The sequence below is a fragment of the Calonectris borealis genome, chromosome 2 (genome assembly GCF_964195595.1).
Source record: "Calonectris borealis chromosome 2, bCalBor7.hap1.2, whole genome shotgun sequence".
NCBI lineage: Eukaryota > Metazoa > Chordata > Aves > Procellariiformes > Procellariidae > Calonectris > Calonectris borealis.
This window is the reverse complement of record NC_134313.1, coordinates 122,651,567-122,666,552: the sequence shown is the minus strand read 5'-3', so window position 1 is coordinate 122,666,552 and position 14,986 is coordinate 122,651,567. Positions and strand designations below refer to the sequence as shown.

General features: G+C 42.2%; 1 protein-coding gene and 1 long non-coding RNA gene across 3 annotated transcripts in view; one reads left to right on the top strand and one right to left on the bottom strand.

Moving 5' to 3' along the window:
* Positions 1 to 120: 120 nt before the first annotated feature.
* The window catches only part of LOC142079294 (uncharacterized), a 39,715-nt gene continuing 24,849 nt past the window's right edge, over positions 121 to 14,986 (top strand). Inside the window, exon 1 of the long non-coding RNA XR_012672592.1 lies at positions 121 to 210. This is a non-coding gene — a long non-coding RNA (uncharacterized LOC142079294). The remainder of the gene's footprint in view (positions 211 to 14,986) is intronic.
* On the bottom strand, positions 1,318 to 10,453 carry LOC142079291 (C-C chemokine receptor type 5-like). 2 transcript variants are annotated; one of them, XM_075143247.1, is made up of 4 exons: positions 10,306 to 10,453; positions 9,670 to 9,748; positions 5,723 to 5,882; positions 1,318 to 5,059 (listed from the first exon to the last, which is right to left on the bottom strand). In XM_075143247.1, exon 4 carries the CDS (start codon positions 5,054 to 5,056, stop codon positions 3,968 to 3,970), a length of 1,089 nt encoding a protein of 362 aa, XP_074999348.1. In that variant the 5' UTR covers positions 5,057 to 5,059; positions 5,723 to 5,882; positions 9,670 to 9,748; positions 10,306 to 10,453; the 3' UTR covers positions 1,318 to 3,967. The 2 variants fall into 2 exon arrangements, with proteins under 2 accessions (XP_074999348.1, XP_074999347.1); XM_075143246.1 differs by lacking the exon at positions 10,306 to 10,453 and having other exon boundaries at positions 9,670 to 9,759.

Here is a 14,986-nt window from a genome sequence, read left to right as displayed (position 1 = left end):
GTTACGCGACCGCGCGTGCGCTGTCGCTGTCTGCCCGCTGGGGGTGCTGCTGAGCCGGGGGAGGAGATCGCCGAGGGCGCGCGGGGCCTGTCGCTCCCCTCCCCCCCCCCCCCCCCCCCCCCCGCACCGCTCCCCGGCTCGCTGTGCTCGCGCCGCCGCTCGCGTCCGCGGAGGGCGGGGAGGGCGCGCGGCGGCCTGTGGTGATCTGTGGTGAGTAACGGGCGGGTGTGTCCGGCCTCCTCCTCACCGAGTCGCAGCCGCCTCCTCTTCCTCCTCCCGCTGATGCATCCTTGCGGCGTATCGCACCTGGTTCCTTGTCAGTGCAGTCCCCTCAGCTTTAGGCCCGTAGGGTGGCAGTGGTGGGCCAGTGCGCGGCTGAAGGCAGCAGGGTGCCCAGGAGGGCCTTAGTGAGAGCGTTAAGCTGGAGGAGGTTCCTCTCCGGTCTGGGAATTGTTGCTGCCATAGGCGGTGGCAAGAAAGGCTGCTTCCCTAGTCCTGGCATCCCCCGCACCTGGCGCCTACTCTCCAAAAAACCCCTAAGTCCATCAAGGGGGCTCACTTGGAATAGGGTTGGGGTTTTGGTGCTGCCGACTTCTGCTGGGGAGCGACAGGGGGAGTATCACAGCTGCCAGGGTCTGTGAGAGGTTGGAAGTGTAAGCATCCCATTTCCATCCAAGTTTCAATCCTTATTGTCTTTCCAAAGGAAATACGGTAGGGAATGTATTTTTATTCTTGTAACTTCCAGGCTATGGGCAAGAATATCAAATGCAGAGCAGATGGCTGGAATCCGGACAACATGAGTGCATGCAAAACTTGTGCAGAAACTAAAACAAGCCTCACTTTTCCCGTATCACACTGTTCCGTCTACCTGAATCATTAAAAAGTGACCATGCCCACTCATCCAATGGACCTCCGTTCTTAGTGGCCATGAGTGCTTTCTAAGGCTTGCTGCTGTTTGCATAATATTGATGCTGCCCGTAGTGGGGGTAGTCATTTTGACAGAAGATCCTCTTAGGAAGAGAAATGTTTCGAAAGAGGAAAGCACCAAAAGCATTGCCGGGGTAGTGAATGTGCGGTAGCATGAAACCTTACGGTGTGGCCACATGATGGCACCATAATCTTAAGAACTGAAGGGAAGAGTGTGCACAAGTCTGCTGTAATTGTTAGATGTTAGCTCTTCGGTCACTAGGGGAGATCCTAAACACATTAAAAATTCTTTTGTATGCTTATTTATTTTAAGAACATTTAATCTTCTAGGATCAGAGTGAATTGTGTGAGATAGCGCTTTTCCGATCTGTAAAAATAAACAAAACCAGATTTAATGACAACCGAAATAGCATTTTTATTATTGTTATTGTTATTATTACATTAGTGACAAGCAGTTGAGAACGTTGGAGTTATCTTGATGGTCCTGTGTTATTTGATGATGCTGGTTCTTAGTCCACTTGTAAAACCCTGAATTTGTCCTGCCTGCTCTTTCAGCATCATAGCAACCTGTTATGAAGAGGAATTTCTCTTCCTTTTTCATTCTTCTGGGCTATTCTAAAAAAAAAGGGGGGGGGGAAGGGATCAAGAAGTCTAACACACAAAAATTAACCAACTTTAATGGGCTGTATAATACAAAATATTATTGCTATCTATTGGCAGAGTCCTTAATTGAATGCACCAGCACTGCTACCAAATACCGTGTTTTCTGTTATCTCCTTGAATGTGGATCACAGTTCACTACAGTAGCTGAAATCTGGCTTGTTCTCATTCGCTGAAGTGTGGTCTCTTGATAAGCTGCTGATCCACTGGGCCTCTAAGTTCCACCTCTTCCCTTCGGAAGGTGCTTGTCGCTTGGAAAGATCCATGCTGTAGAAGAGAACACTGCAAAAGATCAGGGCTGCTTTTTAACACGCCTCTCAGAAAGCTTGTCAGTGTGCTCGTGCACGTTTGGTTGTTGTACTTTGCTCCTGCGGGGCTGGTCAAGATACAGACCCTGCCTGGCATCAAAGCCCTCCAGAGAAAGTAACTTCTTAAAGGCAAGGTGTCTTAGGGGCCAAATGAAAGTTCTTGTCAAGAGCAGAGTAAAATATAAAAATATTTTCATAAAGATATTCTAGAAGGGAAAAAAAGCGCCAGCCTATCTAGAAGTTACTGCATGTAGCTTCCTATCTCTTTAAAAAATAAATGCATATATTTGTCATTTTATGCTGAAATTACCCAATTTCTGCTTATACTGATATAGTTACCATTTTAAAAGCACTTACAAAGTCCAGAAAGTAACTGATGGAGAGGGTCTTAAAAAAAGATATGCAGCTGAAAATCTTGTAAATTAGAAAGTGTAGTATACTTTTGTTATCCTTCCCATGTGGATGGGAAAAGGACCTAAGCAAAAATGGTGCTTAGTATGACAAAACTGAATAACTTAAAACAAGTGGTTTGATAAGCAAAGATTTTCCTATTTCACTTCCTGCTTTCACAAGCACTTGGCAATGGGGCTGTTTGGAACATTTGCTTCTTTGAAAATATTATTTGAAGGGCTATCTAGAGGAGTTGGGAAACAGAAATTGCCCTACTGTATAAGAACCATAAGAACATATGGTCCAAACCCATATGTCTCAGTGGAAATATAAGAAATGCTAGAAAGGACAAATTGGCCTAAATCAATTAATAACATGATTATGGTATGATCTTAAGCATGTGAGTATCCCCATATTTATTGCATCTTTTCTATGTGTTCAAGTGCTTTGCAGGATTTGAGCTTTAAGGGGAAGCCCAGTCATATTTGACCATCAGTCTTACTAATTATGGAAGCTTTTGCTCTCTGTAAAACTCCTAAATGGCAGAAAAAAACATTGTCATAGCCCCCAAATAATACCTGCTTCTAAAACAAAAGAGATGCTCTATGCCCTTCACTGTGTAGAACAGTGAATATTTTTACTTATTCGTATGTTTTGATAACTTAAATGTCTATAGCATATACTTATCTCTAAAAACATCTGGATCAACCCTGTTCAGAAATCATTTTCACACCTCTAATGCTGTTGTGGTTTTGCAGCCATTACAACTGCATTCATTTCATATTTTAATTTTTTTCTCTTATGTAGGCTAAAAAAATGGTAAGCAAAATCACTGCACTAAAAAGCTAAAACCCTGTTGACTTATTGTCCACATTTGATCTAACCTGGTTAAAGCTCCATGTGCAATACTTTATTTTTAAAATATTGCAAACACATTGATTTTCTGATCAATGACAGGTCATTATATTAGCTTTTTGTACGAATAGCGTATAAAACAGCAGTTGATTAAAAGAGAGCCTTCTGAAATATCAAACTCTCAAGTCACTTAGATATCAATACCTAGTAGTTAAAACTATCATGAGAAAGATCCAAGAGGCTGGTACTCAACCATATGCAAAGAAAAATATACCTTGAAATATCAGAGTCTCTTCTAAATGTATAAAATTTTCCCATACTGCTTGTAAGGATTCTGTATCACAGAATTTAGCATTATTTACAGAGATACACAACCAGACTAGTAAAAGATGTGACTGAGACTGAGTTTAAATGAGTGAGATATCTTGTGTAAGGTAAAGGCAAGAGATGTTTCCAAAGAACCAGTGTTAATTTCTAACCTCGAGTTCACGTCACAAAATCAGTTTATGAGCCTGCTAGCTTAGGCCCTCAGCCTTTGTGTGGTTTTGGGCCCTATAGTACAAAACTATGCTTTTACATTCATGAAAAAAGAGAACACTTCTTTTCCCTACAGAATCCCACATTAGCATATCTAGGTAGCTAATTTGATACATCCTTTTCATTTATGTACAAATACCCAAATGTATGAGCAAACCCAAGCTTTGGTAAATATGTATTCTGTGATCTTTTGCAGCTGCCTTAGAGCCAATATCCAGGACAGATTCTGCAGGCTTTCATCACAGACTTGATTTCACAAAAGTCAATTCCACTTTCTTGCTAGACACAGCTTACAATGCAGCAGAAACTTCTTGTTCTCCAGTAGATTGTGTGTAGGTGGAGCTAGCCCGTTCAGCTGTGTCAACATAGAAAACGGGACAGTATTTAGAGAAGTGGAATGCAATCTGCTTTCGGAAAAAGCTATGAAGATACTTCCTAAATTTTTCACCAGCGAAGGCATAAATTACAGGGTTGATACAACAGTGGATCATTGAGATTGTTTCTGTAACTTGGGTTGCTTTATGCAGTTGACCACTGCCTTCACAAGTAGTGATGGAAAATGTACCTTGAAAATCACGCAAGAGAATGCAAATGTTGTACGGTGCCCAGAAAAAAAAGTAGACAATCATGATGATAAAAATAAGCCTGACTGCTTTATGTTTCTTCTCATTCCTACATTGCAGTAATGTCTTTATGATTTGTGTGTAGCTGCAGATCATAATTAACATTGGAATAACAAGTCCCAAGATGTTCATTTTTAAGGTCAGGAATTGCTTCCATACATTTCTCTGCTCTGATGGATAATGAGCACTGCAAGTATAACGTGAATTTTCCTTTTGAGTTTTGTGAAATACCATCCCAGGAACAGAAGCAAAAATAGCAACAGCCCAAGTGACAGTGCTGGTGAGGATGCCGTAGGTAACTGTCCTAGCTTTTAAAGCAAACACTGCGTGCACTATGGCCAGGTACCTGTCTAGGGTCAACAGGATTATGAAAAAGATCCCGCTGTAGAAGCCAAGGAGGTAGACACCTGAGAGAATTCTACAGAGCGCCTCCCCAAAAATCCAGTCGTGAACAGCGTAATAAGCCCAAAAAGGAAGAGAAAATATAAACAGCAAATCAGAAATTGCCAAATTGAGCAGGTAGATGTCAGTCATGCTCTTCAATCTCTTGTATTTTACCAGGATAAGGACAACGAGCATGTTGCCTGTGAGGCCAAATATCACCACCAAAGAATAAAGCGGTGGCAAAAGTTTTGCTGCAAAGTGCTTTTCCTCAGTTCCCATGCATGGCGCTGAATCGTCGTAGTCGAATTCTGTTGTCAGTGCCAAGTCGGCTAAGTCCATGGTATGGTTTTCCGTGGTGTCGGTTAAGTCCATGGTCTGGAAAGGAAGAAAAAGATGTTAAAGTAGAGGAAACTCCAAGCTTGGCAGTGAAACACACTGATGTCCTCATCTGGAATGCTTTTTGCTGTTGAGCACATAAGCATTTCTATGCCAATGTGTGAAAGAGACTGAAATTGCAGGGCTCCCAGGACTATACCTGTGAAGTCACGTTGCTGTGTGTTGGAAGTGTGCCGTGTGTCATTTCCTACATGTACGCTGTCTGGTGCGTTTTTCCTCCTAGGTATAGCCTGTCAGCGGCCTGGCCCAACCAGAAGCAGAGGAATGATGAATTTCACCCGAGCAGTGGGTACTTCAGGGCTGTTATGCCCAGCAGTGGCTTTCCAAAGAGGTGGAGCGAGCCAGCGAGGCAGCAACAGGAAAGCACAGCGGCTGGCACGCAGAGCATAGCCGTGCTTCTCCTTGGCACCTGGGCACCTTCTCATCGTGCCAGCCCGTACTGTAGCCCGCACCCAAGGAGGACCAGGCACTGGCAAGGTGTAAACCGGTGCCTGCAAAGGCGCTGCGGCGTGGGTAAAACAAACTGACTGCCCCTTGTTCAGGTTGTTCATGCCTTCCTGTGGAAGTGGAACCTTAATGCCAGTGGGAATCAGGTGACTGGAGGTGTGGAAATGACCTTTGCACAGTACAGAACGTACCCACCTGGCGGACCTGCTGTCCTGGGTGTTGCAGAGCAGCAAGTCGGCAGCGTTGGTCTGGGTTAAAATGGCAAACGTTGTGTCCTTTACAGAGCCTGGGTCAGGTGTAGGCCATGGAAGCGTGCTGGTTTTAGGTAGCTCTGGAAGGAAACCGGTGCGCAGTCCTGTAGAAGAACGGATAGGCAAACACCTTGGCAAATGGCATGAAAGATGACAGTTGCTACCAGTGTGGGCTATAACACCTATACCTGTTGTGGCATTTTCCTGTCAATTGAAAGACCTCCCCAGTGCTCGGGGCTGAAAGAAGTTTTGATTCCTTGCTTCAGCAGCTGTTTAGCAGCTGTGATTCAGGAGCTCCAAAGTTTAGATTGGCTAAGTGTCTTGGAGGAGGCACAAAGGCGAAAGGCAGACATGGCTATCTCTATGAGTGTACACAAAGAGTTTTTCGCGTGTAGCGATTGTTTGATACCGTCCTCCATCCTTTGTTAGTCACTGTTTCCAGTGAGGTGACATAGTAATTGACGAAGTGCAAGGGTTGCCCAAACTCTCCATCCCTCCAGTTTTGGTTTGGGGACTATTGGAGGGACTGGGCTTCCCTTGCAAGAAGGGGTCACAGCCTGGGAGGTAAATGTGCAGCAGAGCTGTGAAAGCCCTCAGGCAAGTTCTGTTATAGTGGGAGCAGGTAAAGGCTTGCGACTTTGGTGTCTGCCCTTCCAGCCACCAAACCCTCCCCCTTTCCCAAGTCCCTGGTGGGACTGTAAGCCAAATTTAGAAGCATAGCTTTGTGTCATTTGGTCTCTGAAAAGTTGAGGAGATCTGTCTTCTCACAGACTCCCGGAGAAAATGGAAGAATTCCTGCGTGTCTCGTGAGAAGCCGGGAAGAGGATTTTGTGAAGACGGGTGTCAGAGGGACCAAATGTGCTTCCTGGTCACTTAGTGGGGAAGTGAAATCCATGCGTTTGGTAGCCACTCTCATAGAGCTATTTGCTGTCTGGTAAAAGGGCTGCTCTTTCTTCCTGTGTCGTCATGACTGCTTTTGTCAGGCACTTCATGGCAGATTGGTGGCTGTCCATAGCAGGTTGATGGTTTTGCAATCTGCATTTTCCTGGCAACTTGATGCCTGTTGTCTTGACAAAGGCAACAGACTGCTCCTGGCACAGAAGACTTCAGGTAGCGCGTCTGCCCCAGCTTGCTCTGTGAACCCTGACCACTCATGTAGTGCAGCAGTGTTTGCTCCTTTCCTGCTTGCAGCCCCGCCATGCACTTTTTTCAATGGCAAGGTCTACCCTGTGTGATTGCAGACGTCTTTTGCAGAGACCACATTCTCAAAACCACCACTTCATTCTGTCTGCACTTGAGTTCTGCAAGACTGAATGTAACTGAAGAAACTCAGCCCGTGGTTGGAGTGAGACAGAGGCAGGCCCCCGGTCTGCTTTTTGATAGAAGCTCGTAGTGGTCCATTCTGATTTACAGCCTGTGAAATCCCTGAAGTGTTTCTTTGGGTCTCTCTGGACAGAACTGTTCAGGTGAAAGGACTATTTTCTGCTGTAAGCACAGATCGCTCAAAATGCTAATGTCCTTATCTTAATTTGTGTCAAAGTGGTTAACTTAGCTAAACCTAAGCTGCGGTCTTGGGGAAGGGACTGGTTGCTAGGACTTTGACCACTTTCCTGTGACCTTAAAAATGAGGATCTGAGTCTCTCCTGCGCTGCCAGCTCCTGGTGGAATCTCTTATGCTGCACAGTGCAGATACCAATCTGTCTAAAAAGGAAGAAGCTATATTGGAGCAAAATCTGCACCTTGTAAACAAAAGACGTGCTGCTTTTGCAAACCTTTTTCCCACCTCTTCCCCAAGTTTTTTCTGAGTCTGGCTGTCAACTCTGCTCCTAACAATACCAAGAATAAGAACATCCATGTTCAGCCATTACTTTTGCATGTTGAGTATGGCATGAAGTTTTCTTCTGGAGAACAAGGAACAAGAGAAAATTGGCAAGTTTAAACAGTTTAGGTCTCAGCTTTGCCTAGATACAATTTCCTGGGGAGAAAATAAGTGCTGTCAAACTCCTCAAAGACCAGCTTTCAGGAAGCTCTGGCAATCTCTGTGAAACAGTTTTTTTCCACAGCTGTACTCACTACATAGTTATTACAATACTGAGATAATGGTTTTGTTGGTAAAGGAAGTGGCTGTGGCTCAGGTGTAATGACAGTAAATAAGTTGATTTTAAAGTATCTAAAGGTTTATATTTCTTAAGTACTTTCAGCAACTCTTTTAGGAAAAAAAAGCCCCTTTATAAAACACACTTTAGTCCAAAACATTAACTTCTTTATTTCAAAACATGACAAGACTTGGACACTGTGCAAATATTTAATATTCCTTTCAGCTAGATCTGCTAGGTCTATGTTGCATGCCCTGACAGTACAAGTCCCTGGTACTGCATATAGCTAAATATCCCCATTTCCGATGTGTCAATCAGCCATGCTGTATACTGGGATTATGGGATGAGGGACTGGCTGCAATACAGTGCCAGACCCAGCACGTCCTGTCTTGATCATTTTGCACCTGTGTGATGCTCATGCATAAACATGGGTATGAAAAACACCTGGGTCATAAACCCAGAGTAGGATTTTACGAGTATGTGATTGATAGGATTCATGCAAATAGCATTGCAAAATGCTGCCTCGATATTATTGCTGTAATTCTTTTCGTGATAGCCCCTTCTTCCTGCTAACTGCTATCTCAATGCCTTCCCTCGTTTTCCTCTGCCTTCCTGGAATGACAACCACATCTTCCCTGCATCTTATCTTCTTCCTTTCAACCCTTTTTACTTGCTTAAATTGTGGTCTCCCCTCTGAGTGGTTCCTTCTGCTAACTGAGCCCCATTCCTCTAGCCTAGCCTTTGCTTCAGAAGCCTTTCTCTGCAAAAGTACTTACCACCCTGAATTGTGTATAGTATCCAGCACGTGCTGACAATGGAAACTACAGATACTAATTTGGAAACCAGAAAAAGGAATTGTTTTTGTGCTTTATCCCATAATCTCACTGTTTTAGGAAACAGTGTTGTCCACTGGCTAGAATGCTTTACTGGATTAATTGACCTGGCTTGTTTACCTAATTAGAGATATCTGACTGGGCTTATGTTTCCTGATCATTACGAAAAAAACCCAAAGATAATCCTGGAAGATCTCTGAAGAAAGGATATTTCAAAAAGAGGTCTATATTATTTTGAATACAGTTTAGATAAATGCAGTATTTCTAGAAATCTGCAATCTGCTGTACAAATTCTGTTGCTCTGGTTGAGGCTAGCAGTCATGCAGTTTTCAAGAGAAAAAGCTCTCCATAGAAAAGCTGAGCAAACTCAAGTCACTGTTTCATGCTGAGTTTCAGGTCAGAGCTGTCTGGTTTTAAAGAGGCAAAGACTTTATTAAAGTGAATTTCAGTTGATTTGCACAGTGCTATAAAATGGTAGCAATTAAAAAGGTGTAGTAAACAGAGGTAAGATGCCAAGCTATGCTGCGTGTAAACAGGTTCCGTGAGACAGAGTGTTTAAAATTTAACATCAGATTTTCTGTAGTCATCTTGTGAGAAGAGTAAGTACTCTTCACTCAAATGAGCTGTTTTGTCTTTGCAGTATCAGTTTTAAAATCCAGATTTCCATCATTATATATCATCTTCAGAGAAAAAATCAGAAAGGCATACCCCATTATATTTCTTACTCAGATCAATCTCTATTTCTTTGCTTACCTGGATCCTCTGCTCAAGTCTTCTAGTGTTTCTGTCCTTTAAAAGTAGTGTATTCCATTTAAGATACCCTATGCATTTCCCCAGGTTAATTCTTAAAGATGAGTACACTGGCAAGATTCCACAAGTATTTTTCACCTCAGGTATTAGACTACCTATGCAACTACCAAACATTAAAAAAAAAAAAAAAAAAAGAAGCAAAGATGACTTACCATGTATCTTATGGTGCAAGTGATGGCTTGGATTAAACTGATTTGTCAGTCACGAGAAGAAGGTCAAAACCACCTCTTCCTGCATGAAGAAGGATGTATCAGTTTGAAAACTTCTAGCAAACAAATCTGTTTTCATTTAAAAAAAATCAAGGAGCAGTTCTCTTTTTTCTAAAAATGGGTCATCAGATGTTACTTTTCTAACTCTGTGAGATCTGCAGAGATGTTGAAATTGTGGAGGATCCTCATAGAAGCTGAACTCAAGGTTTCACAACCCACAGCTGTAGTTTTAGAAAAAGGTTTTTATATTGTTGTTTTCTCTTTTTCATTTAGCTAACCTGTTTGAATCAAGAACAGTTTACATGAGGTTCATCTCTTTACATTTCTCAGTCATTAAATTTCTTTTATGTTTTTTGTCCCTGAACAAAAAGTGGAGCTTTTGAATAAAGCTTACACTTTTATTCAGAATTACCTGCACTTTCTGTTGGCTTGCTCTGAGTTGCAGTCCTTATATTTTAGGAGATTTGATTGATTCTGTTTTTCTCTGGACTGTGTTTTTTATCTTAATCCCTCTCATAAGACTATGACTTAGTCTATATAGTGAGTTTGACCTTCTTTTAAGGCAACACTGTTACTTACTTTTTGGAGTTAAGCTTCAGAAAAGCCTGATAGAATCTGATTTCTTATCAACTTATTTCCTTGTGGCTGATTCCTGTGGCTTTTAGAGTTAAACTGAAGCTGCACTGTGAGCAGCTTTTTAGATCCTTCTTAGACATCAAAGAAACCACACAGGAGGTAGGAAAGGTACAGAGAAAGGAAGAAAGAGACGGTGCCTTATCAGATGCCTGAGAACCCCTGAGAGAGAAACCTTGAGAAGATACCTCATAAAGTGCAACCCCCTGCCTCCTCTTGACATTTCTTTGGAGGGTTCTGGGGTATCTCATCCTGTCAACCTAGTGAAGGCACTAAAGGGATGTCTTTCCTGCACTCAGTATCCTTAAAAGATTTTAAAATGCCAAAAGCCCAATGGAGATGTCTTGCTTTGGATGCTGCCATTCCTTAACCAAAGTCAAGGGAATCACAGCTTCTTAGTTACATCTCAGATCTGGGGAGAGACAGTAAAAAGCAAAAAGCTTGGCCCGTTTTCCTTGTCAGCCCTTCTTTGCAGGGACTAATTAAAGTCTTTATTCCATAGGATCAATAGATTTTTCTCTTCCTTTCCTAATCAGCTGTTCCAATGAGCTCTCTAAGGGCTGGAGTCTCAGCATCAAAAGTAATGGCCACCGTAGGGTATTCGAAGGATATGTTCACGCTGCCTTACTTGATGGACTATATTAGACCCCCTATACAGTCAGTGGAAAGAGCTGCTCCTAAAAATGTTTCCAGAACACCTAAATCAAGCTCCTAATTGCTGCCAAACTTTGCTGACAAAAACCTGCACTTTTATCATGAATTCTTATAATTTGCAAACAAGGTATTGTATCAAATTAATTTTTCAATGTATAATTCCTAAACAGTCTACCTATTGAAATTAAGAGACATTTTAAGGATTTCTTACTGAAGCCTGCTTCATTGTTCACTGTTTGTTACATGTTACTGAACCTACTGGAGACTCTAAAGCCTTTCATAATCTCACACTATATGAACAGGGCAAACAGTTTCAAACCTGTTGTTGGACTTGCCCGTTTTTCATCAAGCTTTTGATTCTGAAATGTGCTGTCCAAAACTAGTCTCAAACATTTCAACTAACAACAACTTAAAACTAAGACCTGTGGTAGGCTGGTCTTCAGAAATAGTCCCTTGTTCCCACAGATTCATTGGCTTTATTAATCTGTTTGATTTTGTTGCTTATAGCTTTTCATTCTCATAGCTCAGTCTGATCAGCACGTGTAGCTGGGTATTTCATTTACTGATTAGCACCGTAAGATCGCAGAGGGTGTTGCACGCCAACAGAGGGCCTCTGCCACTCACAGTTATAGTGGCTGACTAAGGGGAATGGTTTTGGTCTGCTCACCAGCTGGGTCCTACAGCTGGATGAGAGATTCCCCACAGAGAATGTGAATACCTGTGACACTTGACAGCCCAAATACAGGGACATGCTGGCAGCAGCCACCTGGACTGTGACTTTATTACCAGCACCTACACAATATGTTCAATTAGCTCTACACCTGCTGCAGATAAGCAGAGCTGCTGGGAAGTCAGATTTGGTCAGGTCTTGCATGTGGCTGTAGGCTGGGTGCTGTTTGCTGGGTGCTGGGGTGCTGGTGGTGTGTTGTTCATCAATGCTGTTAGGACAAGATCTTTCTTTTGTCTCCCTCTCCGCTCCCTACTCCCCTCAGTTGCTCTCGATGGGCCCCTGTAGGACTCGATCTCCCATCTAGTCTCCCTCCATCATACCAGCCTGGGACCAGCCGTCTTGCTGCTGCGTCACCTCCTCCTCCCTGCTGCCTTCAGATTGCCTCCATCTAGCGTGTGTGTCAACACTGAGGTGTGGTCAATGCAAGTAGCACATCCATTGTTACAAGTCAGATTTTTTCAGCTTTTCTCAATTCCTTGCCCAGCATCTCTTTGAAGAAGTGCACTGCTGCTTGCCATGAGTGACAGCAGATTTTAAGAATCTTTACCTACAGGTGAGCCTCATAATTTTACCAAGAAATTGAAGCTATTGTTCAATAATGAAAGGAATAATATAGTGGGTTGATATAGCTTGGAATTTTACCTATTATGGTTTTACTTTCAGAGATGAGTAGGAGTTATGTTTAGTGGTGTGACACTCATTCCCTCCATAAAGACATTCCTGGCATGGTAGTGGGTTTCGTTCCTTACCTGTGAGGCTTAAGTTGATGTACTCAGCAAGTATGCAGCCTAAGACAGTACACTGTCAAGTCAAACTGCATTCGCCAATCTCTTCTACTTGGTGACTGATTATATGATTCATCTTCATAATAATCAGGCCATCACACTGAAGTATTCAGTATCTAAGTGATACGGCACTCCCACAGGGAGATGTCATCATCTATGTGAAGTCTATACCAGTACTGAAATGTCTACTAGGACATACCAGATGCTCACATACCAGTGTGACATACAAATGTCATCAAGCGGAATTATGGGTATAGAAATTTGAAAATGCAACTAGCAGTTTCCATTCAATTTATTACAAACTTGCACTACCTGAAGAAGAAAGACTGAGGAAAAAAAAGGACAGAATGGCAGATACCTTTCTTAGAGATACATGATATGATAGTGCACAACACTTATCAAACTCTATAACTACAGCAAAGCAGAACATCCTTTTTATCTGGAGAAGAGGTCTAAGGAAGACATGTGAACACAGACTGGATGCATTTCTTTTTCCATTAGTTCCCCCAATTATATCTCATTTTGTTACTTGTTATATTCACAAAATCCATGTCCAAATTAGGTTGGTATTAGCATATACTTTATTTCATCAGTAATAGTTAAATGTCTTTGTTTTGAAGAGGCTGAATAAAGACATCCAGCTAAAACTAGTTTTTTGCTTAGGGGTTTTTTTCTTACCAGCCTTTTTTTTCATGCTCTCAAGTTCTGGTGACTAATCTTTTGCTGCCACCGTACAATCACACCCAATCTTACACCTGTGAAGTGTACTCTTTTGAGGAAAATGGGGAGAAAAACATGTACCACACCCTAAGATTTCTGTCATGGAGACTAATAAAAAACCAAAACAAAACATTTTACACATTTCATAGTTTCGAGGAAGCTGGATTACAAAAAACAACCTCTGGAAGACAAGCATTTCTAATCTGGATTAACACTACTTCTTCACATGGTTGTTTACTGGCAGTAAGATCAAGGGGTTTTTTCCCCCTATTATTCTTCTGTTTTCTGTTTGTTTCTCTCATGTAAATCTTGCACGTACATAATTAACGATTGCAGCACATATTAATTCCATTGTCAAGGTATTATTTTTGTTTTGGCTTTCCCCAAACTGCTCTTACTGAACTAGCTGTGTTTCCTCCTGCAGCGAGGAGGAAGAGAGCATTGCTTCCTTCTACCATTTTTATCCAGGCTTCTGATGTATGCTGCCCTGTTTTGTATATAAGGGGTTATCATAGTACAATAGACTTTACTTTTGGGCCATAACTATGCATTTCACAAATTTTCAGCTCTCAGAATCTCATTTTTACATAGGCCTTTAATTCTCACACTTTGCTGTTTTCAGGTACATTTCTAGTATAAATCCTAGGTCTAGAGGTGCTGTTTGGGGCTATCTCAACTGTGAATCAGAAATACTCCTCAGTGTACATGTAAATCCTGGACCTTTGATCAGGCAGGCTGGGAAAATCACACACCCAAATTTCTTCCCAGGGAAAACTAGGTCACAGAAAGGATGGACAGAGTCTGTACAATGACAAGGTATGTGCCAAGACCCAGGAACAAGAAAGTACTTTTGGGTGCCAAAGATTAGATGTAGTCTGTAATTGTCCATACCTCATGATAGCGAACCTGCAAGTTATGTCCAGATGGCTCCTTCGCTTCCCTCCACTCGGTTTCCATCCCGTTCAAAAAGTTTGATATCAGGATAGGTTGTGGTGTTAGTGTCGTAGGATTAGCATCCTACTGGCACAACCTTGTAGACAGTTCTGCAAAGCTGATCGTCACTTGAAGGTTTGTGCAGTTTTGCACATTGGCCTGTGTATCTGGCAATGCTGCCCTCCTCCAGCTCAGTGTTATGGCCCCCCCTTACCAGCATCAGTCATTTCAGACTTAAAACACTCAAACTGAGACTGCTCTCACTGTCACAGGAATTACAAAACTGTTTGGCAGTTATACAAATTTATATAACATTTCTTTTCCCTACCATTCCATGTTCTGAATGAAGTACAACTCCTAATAGGCAAGTGTCGCCAGAATATGGGTACAACACAAGGCCTTCATCCCTTATTTCTAGACAAACATCCTTCTTTGTTTTGGCCTGATTGCTACTGATATTCTAAACGCGCCAGAATTTACTGGTTTGGTTTTGTTTCCTCTGCTAGCTTTATTTTTTTTATTACTATACTAAGGTGTAATGCTTCTGAGGCCAGAGTAACCATGGTAGGCACTAGGAGAAGGCCAGTAGGCATCAGCAGTTGAAAACAGCAGCAGAATTAAACTTCAAAATGAGCAGTATCTGCCTGTTGTGCTGTTTAATCTGGTCAGCATCATGTCATTCTCCTGGCACTTCATGTCTTTGTTTTTTGTTAACTGGAACAAGATACCATGTAAATTTGTCCTTAGGTTCTTTGTATTTATCCCTTTTGTAATTTTCACTGGAAGGAGTGATATTTATTTTGGA